Source organism: Palaemon carinicauda, chromosome 22, assembly GCF_036898095.1.
Source record: "Palaemon carinicauda isolate YSFRI2023 chromosome 22, ASM3689809v2, whole genome shotgun sequence".
In the NCBI taxonomy this organism is placed as follows: Eukaryota; Metazoa; Arthropoda; class Malacostraca; order Decapoda; family Palaemonidae; genus Palaemon; species Palaemon carinicauda.
In genome coordinates this window covers 6,908,018-6,934,789 of record NC_090746.1, presented here as the reverse complement: position 1 = coordinate 6,934,789, position 26,772 = coordinate 6,908,018, and the positions used below count along the sequence as shown (strand labels likewise).

General features: G+C 44.9%; 1 protein-coding gene across 1 annotated transcript in view; it reads right to left on the bottom strand.

Annotated features, from left to right (window-relative positions):
* LOC137615780 (uncharacterized) overlaps positions 1-26,546 on the bottom strand; it is a 37,378-nt gene extending 10,832 nt beyond the window's left edge. The window contains exons 1-3 of the mRNA XM_068345477.1: positions 26,471-26,546; positions 23,172-23,334; positions 10,938-11,100 (exon numbers count right to left, since the gene is read on the bottom strand). Of these exons, the coding sequence (XP_068201578.1) occupies positions 10,938-11,100; positions 23,172-23,231 (223 nt within the window). The 5' untranslated portion in view covers positions 23,232-23,334; positions 26,471-26,546. The remainder of the gene's footprint in view (positions 1-10,937; positions 11,101-23,171; positions 23,335-26,470) is intronic.
* Between the last annotated feature and the right edge of the window lie 226 nt (positions 26,547-26,772).

Genomic DNA, 26,772 nt, shown 5'->3' with positions numbered 1-26,772 from the left:
AGGGTGGGATCGTGTAAAATAAGGGGAAGGGTTTCGCCGGGCGCCACAGGTCTCTCCCCAGAAATAGATTTTTCCTTCGTCAAAATCCCTTTTCTGGGTCGAACCTGTGGCGCCCGGCGAAAATGTACCAGAGAATGCCTTCCAAGCCCAACAATAACTACTAATTTAATAAGGGGAGAGAAACAACACCATGTAAAGAAAATCATATATAATTCAGGTAAGTAGGCATAAAATATAAACTAGCCACAGGGCATAGTGAGAGTAAGGATAAACAAACATGATAACAAGGAAACCTCTGAGTATCAGAGGAAAACATGCAACAAAACTGACATGGCTAAGAATATCCCAACTTAATAACAAGGGAAAACAATAATAGTTACAATCATATTAACCTAATATGTAATACACTTAGGGCTAACGAACCACCAAGGAAGCGGCGTCGTGGTGCGAGTGGCGGGTAGGAGGGAGAAGAGAAGAGATGGATGAAAGGAAGAACAAAAGATCAATGGGGAGAGATAAGGCTCCCAGCTGCAACCGTTGGATATTTAAGAGCCTGTAAGTTCTTTAGATAGTGGCGTTTGAAGACCATAGGAGATTTCCAACCCGTGTACTTCTTAAGGTTATCAAAGTCCATATTCTGGAAATAGTTGATGGAGGTAGCTATCGATCGGATATCATGAGCATGGGGAAATGATCCCGGATTGGCTTGTTTAATGAAGTATAGGATCTGTTGCCTAATGCCACGTATGGAAATGGTACCTCCTTGTTCTCTGATAAACAAGGGGCCAGACGATCGGGTAGCAGTCCTGGCTAAAAAGGCCCTGAGAGTGGTGACCGGACATAGAGAAGTATCTTGGAGAAGAGGAATAATCTTCCAAGGGGACCACCTATTTTGGGGGTCCTCGTTCTTAGCTAGGAACGCCCTGTCTGGTGAAAGAAGTACCTCACCTGAAGGGAGGAAATCCATGTTCTCTGAGTTTCGTGAGAGAGCTGCTAGTTCTGAGATTCTGGAACCCGAGGCCAAAGCTGTTAGAAATAAAGTCTTCCTAAGAAGAGTGATATAAGAGCAGGATTCGTTGTCCGTGTCGGAGGCCAGTTTGAGGACATCATTTAGAGACCAAGAGACCTTTTGAGGACGGACCGAAGGTCGAAGCCTAGCACATGCTTTTGGAATAGATGAGAAATAAGACTCCGCCAGGTTAATGTTAAACCCAACCAGGAAGACTTTCCTCAGAGCTGACTTAATGGTGGTTATAGTGCTAGCTGCTAGGCCTTTGTCAAAAATGGACCTAAAGAAGGAGATGGCTAAATTAGGAGTCATAACCGAATGGTCTGAAGTCCTTAAGAAATCCGCTAGTTTCTTAACCGCCGAATCATATTGGCGAATCGTTGAGTCCCTTTTGTCTGATTCTATAAAGAGGACATTATCTGGGTCGATGTTTGCGTCCCTACGTGCTGCAAACTTCATGAAATCCACAAAGTTAGGGTTTTGGCTATCCTTGAGGAATCTGACACAGTCCGTGTTTGGACCACCTGGGTCAGTTTGGGGAATGGGATCCGGAAGGGACGGAGTTTCAACTCGAGGAGGAGAGGAAACCAACTGCTCTTTGGCCAGTGAGGTGCCACTAAAGCTACTGCCCCGTTGAAGGAGCGGAGTTTGTGCAAGACTTTCAGTAGAAGATTCACTGGAGGGAATAAGAAGATCTTCTGCCAATGGTTCCAATCCAGGGTTAATGCGTCCATGGCATAAGCCTGAGGGTCCAGGTTCGGTGTCACATAACACGGGAGTTTGTGATTGAGTCGGGTCGCGAATAGATCTACCTGGAGACCTGGAACCAGCCTGAGTATCCACCGGAAGGAGTGCATGTCCAGGGACCACTCCGATTCCAGTGGGCTCGTCCTGGATAATGCGTCTGCTATCACATTCTGGACTCCTGCTAGGTGAGTTGCTGACAGGAACCAGTCTTTGTCGGCTGCCAAGGTGAAGATAGTGACCAGGATCTGATTCAGGTTGGGTGATTTGGACCCCCCTCTGTTGAGGCAGTGGACTACGGCCGTGCTGTCTGAGACTACTCTGATGTGGGTCGACCTCGGAGGGGAGATTCTCTTCAGGGTCAAGAACACCGCCATGGCTTCGAGAACATTGATATGGAACTGTCTCATGGCGGGTGACCAAGAGCCCTGACACATCTGATGTTGGGAGTAACCCCCCCAACCACTCAGAGACGCGTCGGTATGAATTGTCACTTGTGGAGAGGGGAACTGTAGAGGAACCGACTTGGAGAGGTTCCTCCGATCGGACCATGGTTGTAGTCTCATTTTCAAGACAGAGGGGATCTTCGAGGTCTTGTCTCTTAAAGGTATTGTCGCCCTCTTTCTCCAAACTCGATTGATGTCTTTGAGTTTGGCTTTTAATAGGAGATCGGTCAGTGAGGCAAACTGGAGTAGGCCGAGGACTCGTTCTAAAGCTCTTCTGGACACCTGTTTGTGTTTGAGAAAGTTCCTGACCTTGGAAGCTATCTCCCTCACCTTCTTGGGAGGAAGGGAGAGCTTGTGCTTTGAGAGGTCCCAACGGATGCCTAACCATTCGAAGAGGCTTGATGGTTGTAGGCGGGACTTCCGGAGGTTGACTTGGAAGCCCAGTTTGGCGAGAAAATGGAGTACCTTCGACGTAGCTCTTTTGCATTCCTGGTGCGACTGGGCCCAAATGAGCCAATCGTCCAGATAGGCGACGATTTGTATCCCTTGGTGTCTGAGTTGCTCGAGCACCGTCTCCCCCAGTTTCGTGAATACCCTGGGGGCAATGCTGAGACCGAAGGGCATGACTTTGAATGCGAAGGCTCTCTTGCCGAGACGGAAGCCTAGATAAGGAGAGAAGTTTCGAGCTACTGGGACATGATAATAGGCGTCGGTAAGATCGATAGAGGTGGTGACGGCTCCACGGGGAAGTAAGGTCCGTACCTGAGAGATAGTCAGCATACGGAACTTGTCGCAAAGGATGTAAGAGTTGAGCTTCGACAAGTCCAGAACTACCCTCAACGCCGACGAGTCTTTCTTCGGGACTGTAAACAGGCGGCCTTGGAACTTCAGGGATCGAACCCGCTTGATTGCTCTCTTCTTGAGTAACTCCGCAGTGTACTCTTCCAGGATGGGAGTGGGTCTCTGGAAGAAGGTCACCGGTGGAGGAGGGGATCCCTGTGACCATTTCCAACCCAAGCCCCTTGATATTATGCTGTGAGCCCATGGACTGAAGGTCCAATGATCCCGGAAGTGATAAAGTCTCCCTCCTACCGGCATCACATCATTGGGAGGGAGTGAACTTAGGGCCCCTCCCTCCACGGGAACCCCTTGCTCTGGGCCCGCCGCGTTGGCGGAACTGTCCTCTACCTCTGGAACTCCCTCTTTGGTATCCACGAAAGGAACCGGAGGGTTCGTAGGCAGGGTTGTATGCAGGTGAGGGCATCCAAGAGGGGTTGGGCTGTGTACCAGGGGGAGCAGCGAGGTAGACTACCTGCTGAGGAGGCGCCTGTTGTCGAGAAGTCGAGGCCGCGGAAGGCTGTGGGGACGAGGTACCCCGGGCCGCTTTGTAAGGACTAAACCTCAGCTTCTTCTTGAAGAATGTGTGTCTCTGGGGTTCGAACCTCTTTTTGGCTGAGAGACCCCACCTTACCTGCAAATTCTGGTTTTGCCCTCGCTGCGTCCTGAAGAACCTTATCCACCTCGGTCTGAGGGAAGAGGGTCTTACCCCAGCAGGAGGAAGCTATCAGTCTGTTCGGCTCATGCCTGATGGTGGCCTCCGACAGAACGAACTTCCTGCAACTAACCCGTGCTGACCAGAAGTCATGGAGATCTATTTGGTAGGATAGCAGCTGGTTCTTTGTGGCGACTCTGAACAGCGTTTCCTCTGGGTAAAGAGATGCAAGGGACTCCATGGAGGTGATGGATTGGAGGGACCTAGCAAGTCTAGTACGGGTCTCGAACTCAGTTTTGAGAAGACTCTCTATTAATCTGGGAAGCTTCTCAGAGAAAAGAGTAGAGGCACAGTCCGGGTCTAGTTTCCCCACCGTGAAGGTAGAGGCCGCAGCATCCCAGGCTGCCGAGGAACCCGGAATAAGCAAAGAGGTGGGGTCCGTCTCCTTGAGAGCCGGCATGGAAGAGCCTTCTTTGATGGCCTGTATAGTCAGCTCTGTGACTTTGTCTATGAGCGGCAAAGAGATGGAGGCCGCTGTCGTAAAAATAGTGTAGGAACCCTTGTGAGGGGTGAGCTTGGAGTTAATACACCCCCACTCTGATAGTGTTCTGGCCCAGATAGCCTGGGCCTGCTCTTTTGGAAATATGACCGTTTCCTTCGGTACCTTGTCCATACGGACCAATGCATGTTCCTTTAACCGTACAAAACCATTGAACGGGAATGCTAGGCCCGGGGGATAGAACTCCAGGTCCTCTAGAGGGCGGGTGCCCATGCCCTCCAGAGTTAGGGAGCCATCTACGAATGGAGCATGCAAAGCAAACCGCCAAGGATTGTTTTTATCGAAGGGCGGCAGCTTCGATGCGTCTGGGGCAGAAGGGGGAGGGAACTGAGTTCCGGCGCGGATCAGAGTAGCCATCATATCCTTAATCTCTGTTATTGCACCAGAGTGATGTTGAACTTGATCCCTGACCAATCCTTTGATCAGTTGGATGGGGAGGAGATCAGCCCAGGGTACCTGAAAGTCACCCGTTGGTTTTTTCTTGGATTTGGTAGACTTAGACTTCTTAGGAGTAGTGGTTTTACGAGGAGCAATATGAATATCAGGAGCTGTCGAGGGTCCGGGGACCGGTGACGTTGATACTGGCAAAGCTGAAGTCTTATAAGTTCGAAGTGGCTTCACCTTGGGTCGTACGGAGGCAGAGGGATCCCGAGGAGAAGCCTTAGAGTTATCAAAACCTAGAAAGGAAGAGGTAGAAGAGGGAGTAGGAGAGAAAAGGGTTTCCACCAACTCGGCACCACTTACCTGCTCGTCCCTGGGTTCTACGTCTACATCCAGACCAGCCATGTCCATCGGTACGAGGGTTTCGTCCTCCACGGAAATGGTAGCCCTGACTTCTTCAATTAAAGGGGCAGCAAGGTCAGGAGAGACTGCAGCAGTAGTCGAGCCTGGGAAGAGACGGGAGGCCATATCCCCATCGAGGAGATAGGGTCCTGCCAAAGCCCGACACCCACGGCCGAAGAGTAGCCCTTGCTGACCGAAGAGAGACATCATCGGCCTGTAAGATTTGCAGTGATTAGTGATGGAGGAGGGGGTTTGCCCTCCTAAATATACTGTGTATATCATATTCATGTCTATATTAGTGTCTGCCAACGAGAAATAAGGAACAAAGGGAAAACCCACTTACATCATCATTCAGCAGAACTGACGACAACTCGTAACAGAACGAGCACAAATCCGGGAACCACACTGGGTATTGGGCCTGTCCCGGTTCCTGGATAAAGGGAATGGAGCAGTGAGCATGAGACCGGCAGAGGTCATGCCCAACGGGGTCGCTGAACGAGGCAGAGCATCCTTCAGCAGTACAACGGGCCTTCTGTAAAAGAAAGGAGACATGAGTCTGGTGATGCTTGAAACTCTGATAAGGGATAAAAACCTATTATTTTAGAGTTCTGGCACTCACTGAATTACCTAAGCACCCATATTGCATTGACCAAACAACTAACTATTAACTTTAAGTTGATACTGCCCCATACCATTGTTGGCACTTTAAAATTCAATTGTCTGTATATTTGTAATGCACCCAATGTCTGTTAATGACATAAGGATAATAAGCTTAAAGTAATCCGCCGACCTCCAAGGGTCGGGGAAGCAGTGACATGCCCTTAAAATAAATACAAACACCAGCCTTAGCTAAAGGCAAGTGTGAAGTGTATGGGCGACCTCCGGTGAGGCCGGATCGTAATGAAATGTCCTGAATAAAGGAGCCTTAGCTAATTAGCTAAGGCAACTTTAAGTGTGAAGTGTTTGGGCGACCTCCGGTGACGCCGGAAGATAATGAGATGCCCTGAATAATTCAATTGTGGCTAATAATTCAATTGTGAAAGATAAAAAGCTAAGTCGTAGCTAAAGACTAAAGCTTAGATTATAGTAAAGCGTATTTACGATCTCCGGTGAGGCCGGAGGGAGAAGAAAGGTCCTGAATAATTATTGTGAATAACAACACAGTTGTAATAACAAAGGCTATTGTGGATATGGCCGTGGCCTGAGACCGAAGTAAGGGCCACCGGAGGGTCGTATCTAAACAATATGAAGCCCGTCCCATGTAGTAAACAATATAAATATAACAATAGAACGAAAGTTATTGAGAATCCCTCGTGGCGGAGTATAACTCAAGGCGGAGTGGAAAACGTTCATAACTACTCCCGAGCCGTAACGGGGAGAGGACGAAACACGGACCAAAATAACGCTAACAATTGAAAAGTCACGAAAAATAAATAACTCGTAAGTTATCATCCACCCAGAGGGGGAGAGGTGAGGGAGGGAGAACCCGCTGAACGCACAAAACGGAAAACGGGAAATCCGCTCCCCCACCGGAGCTAAGAAAGAAAACGAGAGAAAGGGGTAACTCGTGACTGCGAACAGAAAACGGGGACCCCAATCTCTCGCTCTCTTGGACACAAAAACAGGACTAAAAATCACAAAACACTATTACAAACGTATAAAATAAAAATGTACATCCATATAACACTACGATCGAAGAATAGCATCCGTTAAAACTTAAAATAAATAGCACAGTCGAGACGAACGCCTCGGGCGGTTACTAAACAAAAACAAAGCTAAATCGCTATCTCGTTCGTAGGCTGGACTTACTAGTAAAAAGTACCATGAGCATAAATACACAAAAAAATAAAAATAAAAATAATAACGGTTCTAAAGGCATAAGGCCAGGGACTTAACCAAGAACCTAAGTGACAGAGTACTAAACGGGCAGATAAAGATGAATTCCCAAACAAGTGAACAAACAATGGCCGCCATGAAAGGCCAGACGGGAATAATAAAACAGACTATACTGGATATAAAACACAAGCCCGGTACAATAAAATACTGTCAAAACAAACTATGGTACTTAACATTGGAATGTGTGAAGATGGAGCTTCGGACATGACAAAATAAATCCACGATAGATAAAAAAGACCGAGAGCACAACAAAACCATTCAACACTTTGAATTCCAAAAAGAAGGATGTAGTTCAGATGGCGCTCGCGTCGTGGCGTGGGTGGTGCGGCGATGGGGATGTGTCTAGGGCCTCTGTATCGGCCCATCCCTTTGGCGAAGGAATTAACTAAATGGAAGACAACCTGTGAATAGTGGATTTCACGCGCCTTTGCTTTATACACGACACCCAAAAGGTGCTCGCGCGAGGGTTGTAACCTAAGCATTCCATGCTTTTATCTTTCTCTGGTATAATTGGAAGGTTTTTATCAGAAAAGGTATACAAGAAGGACTTTTCGCCGGGCGCCACAGGTTCGACCCAGAAAAACATCATCACAAGAATTGCCCCGCCTTAATAGATGAATAAGGAGTACAAGATTTTACCAGAGAAAAAGGGGAAGACGGACCAGAAGATTTTACCAGAGAAAAAGGGGAAGACGGACCAGAAGATTTTACCAGAGAAGAAGGGGAAGACGGACCAGAAGATTTGACCAGAGAAAAAGGGGAAGACGGACCAGAAGATTTGACCAGAGAAAAAGGGGAAGACGGACCAGAAGATTTTACCAGAGAAAAAGGGGAAGACGGACCAGAAGATTTGACCAGAGAAGAAGGGGAAGACGGACCAGAAGATTTGACCAGAGAAAAAGGGGAAGACGGACCAGAAGATTTGACCAGAGAAAAAGGGGAAGACGGACCAGAAGATTTGACCAGAGAAAAAGGGGAAGACGGACCAGAAGATTTGACCAGAGAAAAAGGGGAAGACGGACCAGAAGATTTTACCAGAGAAAAAGGGGAAGACGGACCAGAAGATTTTACCAGAGAAGAAGGGGAAGACGGACCAGAAGATTTTACCAGAGAAGAACGGGAAGACGGACCAGAAGATTTGACCAGAGAAAAAGGGGAAGACGGACCAGAAGATTTGACCAGAGAAAAAGGGGAAGACGGACCAGAAGATTTGACCAGAGAAGAAGGGGAAGACGGACCAGAAGATTTGACCAGAGAAAAAGGGGAAGACGGACCAGAAGATTTGACCAGAGAAAAAGGGGAAGACGGACCAGAAGATTTGACCAGAGAAAAAGGGGAAGACGGACCAGAAGATTTTACCAGAGAAAAAGGGGAAGACGGACCAGAAGATTTGACCAGAAAAAAGGGGGAAGATGGACCAGAAGATTTTACCAGAGAAGAAGGGGAAGACGGACCAGAAGATTTGACCAGAGAAAAAGGGGAAGACGGACCAGAAGATTTTACCAGAGAAAAAGGGGAAGACGGACCAGAAGATTTGACCAGAGAAAAAGGGGAAGACGGACCAGAAGATTTTACCAGAGAAAAAGGGGAAGACGGACCAGAAGATTTGACCAGAGAAAAAGGGGAAGACGGACCAGAAGATTTTACCAGAGAAAAAGGGGAAGACGGACCAGAAGATTTTACCAGAGAAAAAGGGGAAGACGGACCAGAAGATTTGACCAGAGAAAAAGGGGAAGACGGACCAGAAGATTTTACCCAAGAAATTGTAAAACAAGAAGTTGAAACATTATTGCGAGAGATTGAGAGCCTTGGAAACATACTAAATCATGCAGCATGAGTAGTGTGAGGTAAGAATGAGTGGCTACATTCAGGATGAGATGGAAAAAGACAACTAAACTTCTGGTAAGGAGAACTGCTCCGTTGGTAGATAGAATAAAAACACGATAGGAACACAAGGAACCAGAAATGTTTACTGCCATAAAAAATGGTCGATATTTAGAAAAGGAGGGATCTATGTTGATGATGGCTACAACAGCTCTAAAATTTTATATAACTTACATAAAGATTTTTCTCTTAAGGTCTCATCACACTAAAGGAAATTACAATCATTATCAAAAGTAATCTATAAACTCGAAGGATACCCGTGGCAATAAAGATGTACAGTGAATTCTCAGCTAAGCATATCTAACTTGTGGACTTTAATTAACAACTTGTAATGGTAAGAGAAAAAGTTTTATAATATATGAAACTAGAAAGCACTCAGAGTGCAGTAGGTGTATTTGAAGTCTGACAACAATGTGCAAACTTGGGGTTAGGTTAGGGTTAATTTGATTGACTTTTTGCTCGACCTTGACCTTTGACCTAAGATTTCCAAAATTTAATCACTTCCATGTCTCAAAATAGAAATTAACCAATGAAAGATTCACTACTGTATGAACAAAATTACGGCCCGGAAGCTGTTCACAAACAGAAAAACGGGCAAAAACATAAGCTCCTCCCAACTTCGTTGGATAGGTAAAATGTATATTACTATGAAGGAATTTATGATACTTACATACACTAAGTCACTAATGTAAGAGAATCAATCTAACCAAAAAAAAAAGTTCAGACAGTAGAGGGCTACGAAATAACAAAAAGCATAACGGCTACCTAACATGTTGGGGGAACACTAAATAACAAACATGGTTATCAATAGAGATGAAAGAGTTGGATATATGACTATCATCAGAATGTTTCTGATTAGGGGTTAGTCTGTTCTGACTTTAATTTGTTCATTCTTAAGTATCAAAATACAAAAATAAAATAAGAGTTACATCATTTTTAACGACAAGTCGTTCTTTAAGCCATAAAGTAAGAATTAAGTACTGTACAGTAATGTACTTATAATTGATATAAGTATCCAAATTTTTATCAAACAAAGATTATAATTACTTCATGTTAAGTAAAACCCTATGATTGTAAGAGAAAATTTTAAAATTATATTAAAGGAAAAATTTATGATACACATGCATACTAACTCACTAGTGTCAGAGAATCAAGCTAACCAAAAACAATGGAGATTAGACAGACGCCTATGAGTCGGATGACCAAGGTAATCATCGTCAATTTTGCCCTTCAGAACTTCTTGGCTTAAAAGATTACTAAATAAGATGCCATATATTTTATATTCTAAAATAAATGCAGATTCAATGCGGAATCTTAGAATAACTTGAAAAGCATTAATGACGCGGGACCATTTCACTCTCTCCATTACACTTTTTATGTCATTACATAACACTACAAAAACCAGTAATGTAGTTTCAACCAGATGTGTATTGAGCTTCTATACTTGTCAATGCTTTAAACCAATTCAAGATTAGTGAGATGCTCTCACAACATAATAAAATTCTACGATGGTAAAAGAAGACTGGCTTTTATATATTCTATTTAAAGAGTTGATACCTAAAACAGATCCTTGCTATTTGTAATAAGGAAATAAACTACAGTATATGAGAAGAATTGAATAATGAATATAAAATACCCTAATATCAGTAACAATGTTAAAATAGATCAGTCATATATACATAATAAATAGGGATATGTCAGCTGTTTAACATAAAGCCATTCACAGTAAGTTTGAATTTTTGAAGTTCAACCAATTCAACTGCTCGATTAGGAAGATCATTCCTTATCCTGATCAAACCTGGAATAAAACTTATAGAATCTTGTATAGTATTCTAGTTTGACATTCTCCTGTAAGCTTATCTGATAACTTAAAAAATTAGATCATCTACATTCTAAATCGCATTGATCCCTTCGGCAAGTCATGCAAACCGAACGGCAATCACTGGGCGTCAACTGACTCGGTAACCAAAAGTGATCGGTGTCGTCTGCCACCCTCCTGTCAGACTCTAAGCCTATCCCCTGGGGAGGGGGTTAATTTCACTCTTTTATACCAGATACCATAGAGATACGACATTAGAATAAAAAAAATATTACTTAGATTGAGACTACACCACATATTAGTACCTTGGTGTTGATCTCCTTGAGGTGATGGTTGGGGCTGTGGGTCTTCAGGTACCCTGCTGCTGAAAGCTTCCTCCAGCATTTGCAGTCTAGCGTTGAAGCTCTTGACCCGTCCCAATTCTTCTGTCAGTGTGCTGAGCTTAGCCTTGCAGACAACCATGTTGTCCTGAAATAGGAAATTACTCTATTTTGAGCTACATGAATACACATACTAAATGACCTTTATATAGGAATATTTTTTTTGTCAAAACTAAACTGCGAGATGAGACAAGTGGGAAATGTGGAATTTGTTTCATTATCTTAACTACGACGATATAGAAAAAAAAAATAGAATATATTTTCTCAGTGTTATGATTATTATTAATAGCCAAGCTACAACCCTAGCTGGAAATGCAGGGTGCTATAAGCCCAAGAGCTTCCAATAAGGAAAGCAGCATAGTGCAGAAAGGAAATGGAGAAATACAGTAACGAATAATTTGTGAGTAAGAAATAGTGAGAAAAATATATCAACATCATTACCAACTTCAAAATAGATCTGTCATAATATATGTAAACCTATAAAATGAGACTTAATTAACCTGCTTAAAAGAAAATCATTTGTAGCACTTGTGCTTATAGGTCTGAGGTGGACATACTGTACTTCAGAGGCGCTCCAGACACTTACTGGAATAACCATGGTCATTTACGTGCTTTCCCGTTGAAAATGTGTGCTCATGTGCATTAAGTGCTATTCTGCCTGGTGAAGTGTTCTCTATTACTTGTAATCCTGTGCTTCCTGTTATAATTGAAAATTTCCCTCTAATCCAATCAGTGCCCAAAATTTCTTCTCCCCTCAGTGCCATTGGCTGCTTTAGGTTCAAACAGGGAAAATAAGAAAAATAAAAAGGGAGGAGTAACAGTTTGCTCTAGCTCACCGTAACCACAAGGTTGACATAAAAAAAATGACCCTGAGTGACGATAGTGCCTCTCGTCCCTCCCTCCCTCACATACAGAACAATTGTGTTTATTTTATCAATTCTCGTTCTAACAACAGCGATCCGGAGTCCATCACAGATGTCGTGAGAAATCTTTTCTCGGAAGATATCACAATTGCATATGTCTCGTGCAAAGACTATATGCCCGACGGCATTCGGAATGATCGAAATGCAAAGAGCCTGACTTCTCAAAAGAAAATATCTCATGTCAACATGGCTCAAACCCACAACAAATGTTACCGTTTCCCCGGATGACCCATACACCCTACCTCCTGCCCAGCCAGCTGACCTCAACATGTTGACTGCACATAACATTGCAGTAAAAGCCTTGGAGTTATCAACTTCACTGTCAAATAACTCTGAAGATCTCTGTGCAATCCCTAATGCAATCGCTGCAATGAAGCAGCAAATTAGTGATGCAGTGGGGCAGCAAATCAGTGATGCAATTGCTGCAATGAGGCAACAAATCAGTGATGCAATCACTGCAATGAAGCAGCAAATCAATGATGCAATGGCTCTGCAAATCAATGATGCATTCGCTGCAATGGGGCTGCAAATCAATGAGATAACAAATCAAACTGGAGAGTTGAAGGGAAAATATAATAAGTTGAATGACCCCACGGGCCAACCCCAGTTAATTCATGAACAACCCTCGACTGACCCCACGCCCACCTCTGACCCACAAAACACCCTCTCTGGCCAGCCTGATACAGGGCCAAGGATCGTTACGAAGCAAACACCAGTTCCCCTCCCCAAAAGAGATTCAAGAGAAGTACCATCCACTCCTACCTCTCCCCCTCGGCCCCTGCGACCGACTCATATGCCAGAGCGCTAATGTCAAATGCCCAAGACGACGACGAGGGTTGGCAGACCTCTCGGCGAAAGACAAAGTTCCGACCCGACCGCAACCGCAGACAGGTCAGCCAGCATTCTTCTGGGAATATCTCCCCTCACCATCACCCACAGAAGAGGTGCCACGTCGTTGTCCACAACCTGCATTCCTCAGTGACTGAAGATGCCATCAGGCTGCATGTTAGGAAGCTAACAGGATCAGACGCCCCCCATTCTTCATAGCCTAAAGAGTAAGGTAGAAGGTTGAGTTGCATACAGGGCTTCCTGTTTATTCCATAATCGGAAGGTCCTTGTAGGCAAAAACTTTGGCTCCGAAATAAGAGTGTACTTTTATGATCTTAAGAGAGACCAGCCTCCCCCAGGGACCCTAAACACCCAAATTGATCTGCGACAATCAGCCTCACCCAGCAACGCCCCGGCACCTGCCACACCCACACCCGCTGAGATTTCTGTTCTTATCTCCAAAGGTCGACGAAATTCATGGAGTCATTAAGTATTTTGTCTTGGAACATATACGGGATCAAGCGGAATTAACCTGTTCTTACCGAGTTCTGCAATGATTTCCGAGGCATTATTGCGCTGCAAGAAACCTTACTCCTCCCCCATGACCTGGCAATCAGTGATTTGGTTCATGTTGATTATAACAGCTTCTCTGTCTCGTCGATGGATACTCACGACTATACCATTCGAGGTCATCCGAAAGGTGCTCTCTCATTTCTATGGCATAGATCTTTGGATAATTGCGTGAAACCATTGACGTATCAAACTGACAGACTTCTCGGCCTGCAAGTAAGACTTTAGGAGACTTTAATGCACACCCAACTAGACTTTTATAATGAATTACAGCGTCTCTGTCGTCACCAATCTCTTAAAATTAGCGATGTTGCTATTCTGCCTCCTTCCTCCTTTACTTATATACAAAACAGAAATATGTCCAGCACATCCTGGCTTGATCATTGTATTACCACTGACCGCCTGCATAGCTCTATCACTGATTGTATTATACGATACGACCTATCGTCTGCATTTGACCACATACCCCCCCAGGTCGCATTTCATACACCCTCCATCCCGGCGGTACCCATCCAAAGGGAAAGGCTACCATCCATCACATGGGACTTTTCCAACCTCCAAAAATCCACTGCATTCGAACGCTCACCTGAAAGTAATCTCCACTCGATAACTCAACCTGCTGAAGCCCTGCTCTGCAATAATCCTGAGTGCCGCAACGAACAGCATAAAACAAAACTGAAGGAATTCTACGTAAATATAATAAATGCCTTACGGAACTGGGGCAGACACGTTTAGACTCTCCAGAGGTAACCATCGACACATACCTGGTTGGAATGATTTAATTAAGGACCTCTATGCACACTCTGGAGAAATGTTCCTTCTTTGGAGGAACGATGGTACCCCTTGCTCTACAGATGAGGCAAGCGAGAGCACAGTTCAAACTTGCTCTTCGTCAATGTCGTAGCAACGAAAATCAGCTACGAGCCGATGCTTTATCTAGAAAATTGACCACCCATGACTTACCCCGTCTTTGGAAAGATATTAATTCACTAACCCCAAAGTCAAACAAATTATCCCAAAGAGTAGGGGATGCAGTTGGCGAAGAATCCATTGCAAGAATGTGGGGGCATCACTTTAGCACCATCCTAAATTGTATAAATGACCAAAATACCCGGAATGAAGTGGATACTCTCATCAATATAAATATGGAATTTCAATATAGTGACCGTATCTCTCCGAGTGACGTGTGCGAGGTTATCATGAAATTACCTGGTAACAAGGCATCCAGCTGCGATGGCCTTCCGGCCGAGGCTTTCAAATTCTGCCACCCTATAATTTATATCCTATTTGCTGCACTATTCAATGCCTGTATAATACACCAATATCTCCCCGAAACCCTTCTACTTGTCCACATAATACCTCTCATAAAACACAAACTGAAGGATGCGAGTGACCCACGAAACTACCGCCCCATCGCCATCACAACAATTTCATCGAAAATATTTGAATCTCTTCAATTCCGCTGCCTTGCACCCTTTCTCCACACCGAAGACAATCAATTTGGTTTTAAGACTAACCACTCGACTGACACCTGTATATATATTCTAAAGGAGATATTGAATTTCTATATATCCTCGGCCTCACCCGTCTACTTATGTTTTGTGGATGTGCAGAAGGCATTTGACAGAGTAAACTATCTGAAACTCTTTTTGAAACTACGCAAAATGGGAACTCTATATATCTCATCAGCATATTATACTGTTGGTTCTCAACACAGCAGTTCTGTGTCAAATGGGGCAATGTCCTATCCCAGCCATTCGGTTCATCTAACGGTCTCAGGCAAGGAGGCATCCTCTCACCATATTTATTTAATGTTTACACAGATGATTTGAATGTCAGACTGAATTCACTTCCCATTGGTTGTATGGTTAATAGCTTTACCATAAAGAACCTTTGCTACGTTGACGATATGGTCGTCATCTCCCCCTCTGCCCAAAGCCTACAACGTCTTAATGACACCTGGAACGCATACGCTAATGAACATGACAATCTATAACAAATCGAAGACCCAGTGCATGTCTATCCTTCCTAGAGCGCTCCGATTCGTAGAAGACCCACATATTTTCCTCCAAAACCATCAGCTAGCATTTGTTAATGATTTTCCTTACCTAGGTCATATCATTACGAAAGATTCAAAGGAGACCTCTGACATTGAAAACAGGCGACGTAAATAGTGTTGTCTAGGGAACATAGTAACGAGAAGATTTGCCTTCTGCCGCCAATATATAAAAAAAACTCCTGTTTCAAACCTACTGCTATAACCTGTACGGCTGCTAGCTATGGGCAAACTATACGCGTGAATTGATGAGACGTATCACAGTCATTCACAATGGTATCCTAAGATGCCTCACCAATACCCCGAGGCACCACTCGGCTTCAGCGCTGTTTGTTGAAAATAGACAGGATAACCTAAAAACCATCATTCGACGCTCTATAGTAAGTCTCACCTCCCGCCTACGATCTAGTGAAAATCCCGTACAGTGAACCCTCGCTACTTCGCGGTTCGACCATCGCGGATTCACCACTTCGCGGATTTTTTCCATAACCCATATATATATATATATACAGTAATATATATATATATATATATATATATATATATATATATATATATATATATATATATGTATGCATGTATTTATGTATATATGTAGGTATGTATATGTGTATACATATATATATATATATATATATATATATATATATATATATATATATATATATATATATATATACACGCACACATATATATATATATATATATACATATATATATATATATATATATATATATATATATCTAAAGTAGGAAGATGTGATGTAGTTCTAAGGGAAAAGTATGGGAAATATGTCTGGGTAATAAGCAAAGCTCTACCTCCAGTTTGTTTCTTCATTATGATCAGAGATAAATGTAAACAAAACATTGGTTGCCATTTTTTATCGTGCTTTTTAGCGTGTTTAGGAAATGCATGACATAAAATCACCTTTAATATTTGTGCCTGTTTTAGTTTAGGGTACTGTAGTACATGCATTAAGTGTTCTTTACATTAAAGGGTAGTTTGTTAACAGTACTACGTACAAGGGAAGGTTTTAAAAGTCTGAATATACATGTTGAATAAATAGGTAAATATGGTGTCACTACTTCGCGGATTTTCACCTATCGCGGCCGCGACTGGAACCTATCTACCGCGATAAACGAGGGTTCACTGTAATTCTAAATGTGCTTGCAAGTGCAGCTAGAATAAAATCCAAAATGTGGGAAACCTGGAACAGGGAAGCGTCTGTGCAATGAATTGTATCTGCTAATCTTTGTTAGTGGCTATGCCAAATCTTCATCACTAAATAATACCCAGTAATGTTATGATAACATGTTTTAATATGTTATATCTGTTGTCTGGCAGTTCTGTATTTCCTTCACACCACTAATTTCTTTTTCCCGAGTTCTATCATTATCCAAGCAATTTTTGTTCTCTAACATAATTATCATTGTCATCGCCATTTTTTTCTCTCTCCTTTTGTTTGCTGATAATGCGATAATGCTGTTGTGATTTTATTACCCAGGCCTTAGAACTCTGTGGTCAACCTGCTAATTGATGTTTGTACTATTTCACTGATATTATTGCATATCTCATCTTTTTTGCTGATATCAAAAGTGTAAGATCACTGTAGCCCTATTGTAACTCTGTATATGGCTTTTGCTGAAATAAAGATTATTATTATTATTATTTACCATATTAGTCTAGGTGGTGAAAGGAACAAGAACTTTTAAATATCTATTGGTAGATGTCTATGGGAATAAACTGCATGGAAACCAAGTGAACCAAAGTAATCTTTGAAATAATAAAACCATTAATACTGTCCGACCTTGTATTGGCAAAAGTATAAGTAACAATCATGGCTATCAATAGAGATAAGAGAGTCCGATATTTGACAGAGATCATCAGAAGTGTTCTGATTAGGGGTAGTCAGTTTGGCTTTATGTCACTTGTACTTAAGTATCAAATAAAAAAATAAAATAAGTTACTTAATCTTTAACGACCACATCGGCCTCTAAGCCGTAAAGTACTATTGGATGTCAAGGTAGGACAAGAGACACACGATGGTGGAGACATGTAGTTTAATGCGTCCTCAGATACAGACTGACTCGGTTGCTCTCTGCAACCGGCACACTCCCTTGGCGCCTGCCCGCCATGGGAAAACATATCTTATTGCAGGTACTCCATCATCCCCCCCCCCGAGATTAATACATGGGTATACATGGAGAGGCAATGATAAAAAATAATGCATGGATATACATGGATTAAATTGGGTGCATGTGCGAGAATAGGAAGACAGGTACATAGCTGTCAGGAATGCAAAACACAATGTGCAGGTAATACATGTTCATAAAATAATATGAAAAGCAAAGGCAATAAAAGAAAAAAATATATGCAGGTGCCGCTGTAATGTACGATGATCACATGTAGTCATCCATCCACGCAGGCCTTCTAGTGCGCCGTGATGGGCGTGGCTCCCGTGCTGCATGTGGGCTGGGCGTAGGGTGACTGCCTGGTAGCTGCTCGGGCGTGGGCGTGGCTGGATGCGTAGCGGGCGTGGCTGGATGCGTAGCAGGTGTGGCCCGCCCAGGCTGGGGCCCCGATGATGTGAGACGCAGGTGCTTCCTGTTACGGAGGGAGAGGCACCCGCTGCCGTCTAGTTTGACTAGGTACTGTCGGTATGGGAGCGTTTCCGCCACGGTACCGGTGCGGTCCCACAGCTTAGTGGCCTGATTTTGCACTCGTACCTGGGATCCCGGGTTGATGGCTGGAAGCTTTCTGGACGGTCCGGTCCTGGTGAGGGCGGCACCACTGTCAGCCATCTGACGTTCTCTCTGCTGTAAGGTTGCCCCCCAGTGTTTGTCTACCGTTAGGTGCCAGCGAGCCGTAGGTACGCCATCTCGGAGTTGCCTGCCCGCTGCCATCTGGGCGGGTGACTTGTTTATTCCGCGGAGGGGGGTGTTGAGGTACTGCAGGATAGCCATAGAGGACTTGTCCGTGTCAAGGGTGCCGCTGCTGCCCGTGTTCGCCATTATTATCCGCTTCCCAATCTTGACTGCGGCCTCTGCCCTGCCATTGAACTGCGGGTACTGGGCGGATGATAGACCCACAGACACGCCCCATAACTTGAAAAATTCCCCCATTTCCTCACTTGCCAGATTGGTGCCACCGTCCGTGGAAATTTGCTCCGGGCCCCCCCATCTGGCGAAGTAGCGACGTAGCTGAGTCTTGATGTGGGAGGAGGAGGTTCCGTGGGGGAAGTGGGCCAGCTCCAGCCACCCTGTGAGCCTGTCTGCGTAGGCCATGTACGAGTGTCCGTCGTGCTGGAACATATCTGCAACAGTCATCTGGAAGGGGTACTCTGGGGGCAGCGTGATAATGAGTTCCTCCGCGGCCTGAGATGGTGCGTGTACATCGCATTCTTCACACGAGGATCGGTGATACTGCAGGTCCCCCTCGAGTCCAGGCCAATACACCGTCTGGCGCGCTCGTCGTTGCATCGAATCCAGGCCTTGGTGCCCCGCGTGTAGGTTGGCAGCCACCTGCTGACGGAGAGGCTCCGGGATAACTAGGCGAACGTTGCCCTGTTCGAACGTATATGTCACCAAGTCTTGGATAACGGCCAGCCTCTCCCTGACACTGTAGAAGGGCCGAAGGCACGCAACTTCCTGGGACTTCCTATCGGCCCAGTCCCCGGCCAGGACCCTGGCCATGAGCAGCTGGTACACGGGGTCGATGACAGCAGCGTGCCTAACTCTCGCCTCGTCCACGACACAGCTGTCGTGCTCCACTGCTGCCACGACGGCGGCCGCCATGGTGTCGGTGAGGTCTTCGTCGAGGTCCATGTCGTAGGCGCTGGGATCGGCTTTTAAAGCGGGGTATCAGGACAGGAAGTCCGCCGCGCTGTTACGCTTCCCCGGCAGGTACTTGACCCTGAATCGGTACTGCAGAGTTCTCTCCTTCAGCCTGAAGAGCAGGGGTTCGAGATTTCCGTGAGGGCACGATCCCCCAGTAACTTGGTTAACGGGCGGTGGTCCGTCACAACGGTGAGGTTGGGGCACCCCAGCAAGAACAGCCTCGCCTTCTGGAGACACCAGGCTACCGCAAGGGCCTCCCCCTCCACGGCAGCGTAGCCAGCTTCAGCGGCGTTGAGATGGCGGCTGCCGCATAGTGCCAGGCGCCACCCACCCGTGCAGCAAAAGGGCGTATTGGCGGAGCTGCATGAGCAGTACTGTTGAAGGATTACAAACCCTATGCCTTCTTTGCTCTAGTCGGTGATCGCTGCTGTGGGGCGGCTCCTGTCGTAGTAGGCCAGTCCGTCCTTCGCTAATTGGCATATCATGTCTTGGGCGTGATGAAATTTGGTGCAGAGTGCCTCGTCCCAGTACACTGCCTTCCCAGTTGGTTTTTTGAGGAGCTCCCTGAATAGGTTCATGATAGGGGCTGTTGCGAGGAATGGCGCCAGCTAGTTGACAAATCCGTACCAAGCCCTTATGTCGGTGATAGAGGGCTGACGTGGCATCGGGAAGTTCTTGATGGCCGCCAAACGTTCCTCTGTTGGCTTGTAGGCCTCCCAGCCCAGGTTGAAGCCCACGAAGTCTACTTCCCTTCTTGCGAATTGGAATTTCTCCGGCTTAAGCGTAATACCCTTGGCTGCGCATGTTTCGAGGAAGTCGTAGGCATGCCAGAAGGCCCCTTCGATGTTGTCGTCGTAGAGCGAGGTGTCGTCTACGCACTTGTATTTCCTCTGGATGTCCTGGATGGCATCGTCAAATCGTCTCGTATACGCATCGCCGGCAGAGCAGTGCCCACTGGGTGTACGACGGTAACGAAACCTCACCCAAGGGGTAATGAATGTGGTTAGATCGCGACTTTCTTCGTCTAACTCCACCTGGTGGTATCCCCAGTACGCGTCCGCCACGGTCTTGAACGTGTGCTTAGGAACCCCGGACACCATGTCGAATGGGGCGGGGGTGTGATGTGTCTCCTGTAGGCAAGATGTGTTGAGGCGCTGATAGTCGACTGTACGGCGTGGCTGTCCTGACTTCTTGGCGATAACCACCATACGGGCGCACCATTCGGTTGGCTGCCCAGCGGGTACCGGTTCTATGACGCCACGGGCGACATCATCTTCGAGCTGGGCCTTCACTTCCTCTTCCCAGTGTTTCGGCACTGATGCTGGGGTATGGCATGCGTAAGGCGTAGTTCCTGGGAGCAGGTGGATACGGTGCGGTTTCCCCTGCATCACTGGCAGTGGCTTCCTGGCTGTGTTGAATGTCGTCGTAGCGAAATGTTGCAGGAGCCAGGCTTCCAACCTGGCCGCATGTTCCTCCTGGGGCGGCATGGGCACCTCGGCAGGTCGGGGTGGTACCTGGGCGGCACGTCTGACTGTGCCATCGAACAGGCTCACGTGTGCCACCGCAGGGGAGGGATGGGGGAACTCCTTGGGTATCAGCGTTAAATCCTTGCAAGCGTCCAACGACAAGAAGAGGTGCTTTGCCGACTGCGGGAACTCCTTGGGTATCAGCGTTAAATCCTTGCAAGCGTCCAACGACAAGAAGAGGTGCTTTGCCGACTGCACGAAGTACACGTCCTGCTCCGTGGTGCGACCTTGCAGGGTGACGTGGCACACGGCAGATCCAAGGCACTTCAGGGGGAGGTTTGCCACATCCCGCAAACCAGCCCGGGGTGTAAGAGCTGCTGGGCGGACTTGGAGGTGCAATAGCAAGGAGGGCCCAGCCACACATACCTGTGCCCCAGTGTCCGCCACGGCGGTGACTGGCACTCGTACTCCTGTATCGTTGTGAACGACTGTCACCTCCACTACTGGGTGGCGGGCGAGGTTGGCGCCTGCAACAAGCACAGCGCTAGACGTAGCACTAGACACATCTGTCGGGGATCCTGCCAATTTTGCCTGTGACTTCCTGCAGCATCTGTAGTAGTGGCCTTGCTTGTGGCACCCGTTGCATATGACGGATTTAGCGGGGCATGAAGCTCTACCAGAGCCATGGCGCCCACCGCAGTTCCCGCAGGGAGGAGGTGGGGGACCCCTACCTGTGCCAGCGACGGTTGCACTCGGATGATCTGCCTCGGGTGTTTCGCTGCCAGCTGCACAAGCAGATTCCCTCCAGTTGCATTGGCGCGCAGCGGCGTCGACGCGGGCCGCCTCGTAGGCACAGCACCTGGCCCTAAGGGCACTAACACTATTGATGTCATTGCTACACTGATATACATGGCGACGCATAGCCTCATCGCTTAGGCCCACCATTAACTTGGGTAATAACATATATTCAGCCAGATTACACTGACACTGAGGGCACTGGAAATTGCAATTGGTGGCCTTTTGAGAACACCTTAAAAAGCAATCACTGACACTTTCTCCTGGGCCTTGTACCGCGTTAAAAAACTAAGACCATAACACAGCACGGTTTGTAGAACGCAACACAATATCGCGAATAAAGTCCATGGCTTCCGTAGCGGTGAGGTTGCTCCATTCCTGTGATGTGAATCTGGCGTCCAGCGCCCGTTGCAGAGGGGGTGTGCAGTATAGCCTGATGTGGTGGACGACCTCGTGGGGCGGTAGTCTGCACAGTTCGATCCAGCATTCCATCGACCTCCTCCAGGACCTGAATGCGGCGGGCTTCAGCTCAATTTCGCACTTCTCCGGGGCGGCAGACGCGGGGACACGAGGTGCAGGGGTAGCATGTGTCGTAAGCCGGTCACGGAGAACGTTGATCATTTGTTGCTGTGCCGCCATGGCTTGCCTGGCTTCTTGCAGGGCAGGGACAAGCCCACGGGGGACGACGGGGCGTGCGGCCCTTGGGGTGGACTGCATTGAGCGGCGCTGGAAGGGCATGGTGAGGGTCACGTTGGTCCTTGAGAATCACTGCGCCATATTGGATGTCAAGGTAGGACAAGAGACACACAATGGTGGAGACATGTAGTTTAATGCGTCCTCAGATACAGACTGACTCGGTTGCTCTCTGCAACCGGCACACTCACTTGGCGCCTGCCCGCCATGGGAAAACATATCTTATTGCAGGTACTCCATCAAGTACCAATCAACTACTGTATAGTAATGTACAGTACAGTACATATAATTTTAAGTATCCCAATTTATATAAAATGATACATTACAGTATAGGTAATTCATGTTAAGTACTTATATAGAGAATGTAAAATTCACTTCATAGAGTAGAAATCCAATGCTGGATATGACTTATGTCTCGTCTATTGGACCCAATTACTGTATTTTATTATACCTGAGGAAAATGAGGAAACAGAGCGATGAATCAAGAGATGAATCTCTTGGGCATCCATAGTTGGATTGAACTACGGCAACTGTGCGCGTGTGGCAAACACACACACACACTCTCTCTCTCTCTCTGGGGGTGTGTGTGTGTGTGTGTGTGTGTGTGTGTGTGTGTGTGTGTGTGTGTGTGTGTGTGTGTGTGTGTGTGTGCCAATATTTCACCCAAGTCTATTTTTTAAGTTACTGTATGCTGTAGACAAAGAAACAGACAAGAGGTGAAACTTTAACTTCCTTGGTGGAGATAACCTGTCATTTATTTCATATGAAATGGGATTATTTGTTAACTTTTGCAACAGTAAATCATAGGTATTTGAGTTAGGTTAGGCCTACCCTAGGGAAAAAAATTTAACATTAACGGCTCAAAAAAAACCTCCTAGGAATCTACTGTGTTCGTGAGCCGGGGCATTTTCTATACACTAAGATTGAGGAAATATAAAAAAATATTCCAATTATACAGATTTTTTCTATCCCTATTACCCGTGACACAAACCTTTTGACAATTGTTGACACTGTCTAGACAAGGAATCCGCTGACACGCTGAGGTAGCCATATGGCGAAGCTCGGAGAGAGGAACAGACCCTTCTCCAAATGGAGACTATTACAGGTTTTCTACATTGGTTCTGTCCTTGACTCATTTTGCCTTGTAGGTTTACCTGGAAGTTGAAAATGATATATAATGAATTGCAATTATGAAATATTGAAGGAACTGATAACAAGTTGATAAAGTGCTATAAAATATCGTGTCTTATTGGTGTCTCCATTTCCTGGATTTTCAACAAATATTTAAGAATTTAGTAAGTTACTAATACTAACCATAAGAGAATCAGCAACTACATTTCATACACAAAAATTTACACCAGTTTTGTTAATACACAATAAATTATCTTATAAACAAATATAAAATACCAGATAACAGACAAATTCATTAAACTTTAAGTGTAGCTTTTTAAAATTGAAAAGCTTATCATCCAAAGACTATTGGTCGTTAGCTTGTGATGCAATTAACTTATTACCTGTAATATAATGGGTAAATCAATAAATTGCATAACCAAATGATTTAAAATAAGCGGTGCGATCCTCTAATTTCAAGAATCAGTACTAATAAATATAAATCCCTTTCTTGCCTAACTCTACATTGGTTCACCAAACGTTCAGCTGGGCTCCACAAGTAACCTGGCACTGGCAGAATTAGAAGACCCAGGAGTACATGCCAGCGAACTATGAACCGCGAAGTAGATGATAACAGGAGAAGTACCGAATTGAAAGCTAAAGACAGATGACTGTCGAAATCTAATAAAGGCTCTTTCCATTAATAGACGTGGGAGATGATGAACTATTTGCTGTAACTCAAAAACTGTTACATCACAATATAGAAATTTTTCTTATGAATAAAAAGGTTTACTCTGTTTCTGTATGTCTTTTTACCAGTTTGTTTCAATGGAGAAGATTATAATAGACTTTTAATGCAAGCGACGGGCTTATCATAATCACACATTTTAAAAGTAATTTATATTTTTCCTTTCTATACAAATCACAGTAGTTTAGCAATGCTATTATTATTACTACTAGCTAAGCTACAACTCTACTTGGAAAATCTGGATGATGTAAGCCCAAGGGCTCCAACAAGGAAACGTAGCCCAGTGAGGAAATAGACTAAAAGAGAATTAAAGAACAAAATATTTGAAGATCAGTAAAAAAAACATTAAAATACTGTAGATCTTAAATGTACAAACTCATTAAACTATGAAGAGTCTCATGTCAGTCTGTGGAACATAAGGAAAATTCACTCCAAGTTTAAACTTTTGATGTTCCACCAATTCAACAGTTTTCAGTTTGACTGGAACTCGGTAGTTTTAGGCTACTGTACAAAGTACCCAATTAAGAATTTCACCTAAGGCTTACAGGTTGGGGAGGGAAATTTAACTCTAAAGACAATGGTTTGTACTGTATAGGTAGGAAAAATATAAATTACTTTTAAAATTCGGGCTTTGTTCCTACGTTAATGAAAAGATTTCGTCTTTCATGGGAGATATACTGTCCTCAGGAAAAGAGAAATTTCCTTTTACCATACTGGCTGCTTTCAAATCTCGAGATGTTAACACACTCGTATATGATAGATATACTGTATGAGATGGAGTACTGTCCGCATGAGTTCCTGTATCCCATACAGAAAATCCTTCAAAGGGAAGTGGGGGGGGGGGGTTAAGAGAGATTCTCTTTCCATGAAACCATGTTAAGGGATTGGCATAAGCTTCAAGACCATTTACCAGATTGTTCTTCCTGTGATTTGGGGATTCCATCCTTCCTTCCACCTCATCTGTGGTAGGAGCGCTGTGAACGAACAGGTAACAAGAACAAGTGAATTAGTTCACTGACGTCTCAAGGGTGATAAACTCTAGGGGCACAAGTGCGCGCACTGATCAGTGTGCCCGATAATGTGGTTCTCGATCATATGGTTTCCAATCTCGGTAAGAAATCGGGGGTTGCAGTGGCCTGTGTGGTAATGTCACTGACTGGTGATCTTCAGATTGGGATTCGAGTCAAGCTCAAACTCGTTAGTTCCTTTGGTCCCTGCGACCTCACCATCCTTGTGAGCTAAGGATGGGGGGTTTACATGCTGAACCATCAGCAGCCATTGCCCAGCCGTCCTTGGATCTAGCTTGGGTGCTGATCATAAGTATGTATGGTCTGTCCGCAGGGCAATATCACTATCCTTTGCCTCTGCCATTCATGAGCCGCCTTTAAAGATTCAAACAAAGACAGCAGCTGTCACCTGGACATCTGTTCAGACGGGGGGGGGAGGCATTTCAAACCCGGAAACAAGGATCTGCCGTTGCCTAAGAGATTTGGCAAAGTTACAATAAATAAAATTTATATATTAGGTTTTGGTAAATTTTTAGAAAGAGGACCCAGCCCAAAATAACATAAAAATATGTTTTCTAGGTGATTTTAATGTGTTTTGCACAAATATCACCTTCATTTTCCTCGGAAATGAACGGTTCTGGACTTTACTCTATAACAAACCTAACCTAACCTTACAAACCCAACCTAACCTTACAAACCCAACCTAACCTAACCTAACAAACCCAACCTAACCTAAACTAGGGCCCTGTACCCCTACCTAGGCCTAGCGGGAGGGGGGGGGAAATCGACCCCCCTTAAGGCCACAGTGATTAGTAGCAGAAGAATTAAAAGAAATATCCTGGGAGGGCTAGACAAAGGCTTCAGTTGTTGCATTCTATTAATAGTAACATTTGAAGAATGAAAAGTGGTAGGAATATTTAAATATAATTGGCTTTCGTTTGTTTAAAATGAGCCAATTATTTCAAAGTATCGTCACGTGGTGCGTGAATAAGTCACGTGGGGCAATCAAACGATATGTATGGGTGGAACAAAAAGAGGGGGGGCGGAGCTAAGAGGTCATTTTGTGGGAAAGTCAAAGGGGGAACATCTCTCTTTAATAGCCACTCGCCTTAGTAAAAAAGTGTCCTCATTTTTTGTAAACGTAACAAAAGTCGCTAACTTATGTTCTATTCATCTCCGGGCATAACTAATGGTGTAGTCCTAATGGACCTTGATTTGACATTTCTACCACATGAGCCCTAAAAGTAGCTTGGGTTATAAACGAATTGACCTTTATGTAGGCTACAGCAAGAAGCACTGGCCACCATATCCCAATTCCCACCAGACTAAATCTATATTTACCTAATAAAATCTCGGCATGTCACTTTAATTAATTAATTAGAGATAAAGTGGCGATAAAGATCGAATGATCACACTAATACTTACAGGAAAGTAACGAAAAAGGCACTAAGACATAAATAAAACTCAAATTTACGACTGACATCTTGTCTGGGATGGTGACACTCCACCAGCCACGTTGTTAAATGGGCTATGAGAAGAAATCCCTATAAAACCTATGAAATTTCCCCAAATTGAGAACAATTTCCCCCTAGTATTTTTCAACACAATCTATTTTCAGTGTTATAAATAATGCCTTATCTTTAAGTTGCATTATACAATGTAATTTCTTTCATGAATTATATATTTTTAACGATAAACAATAGATATTTGCTTAGTGCAGCAAGCTG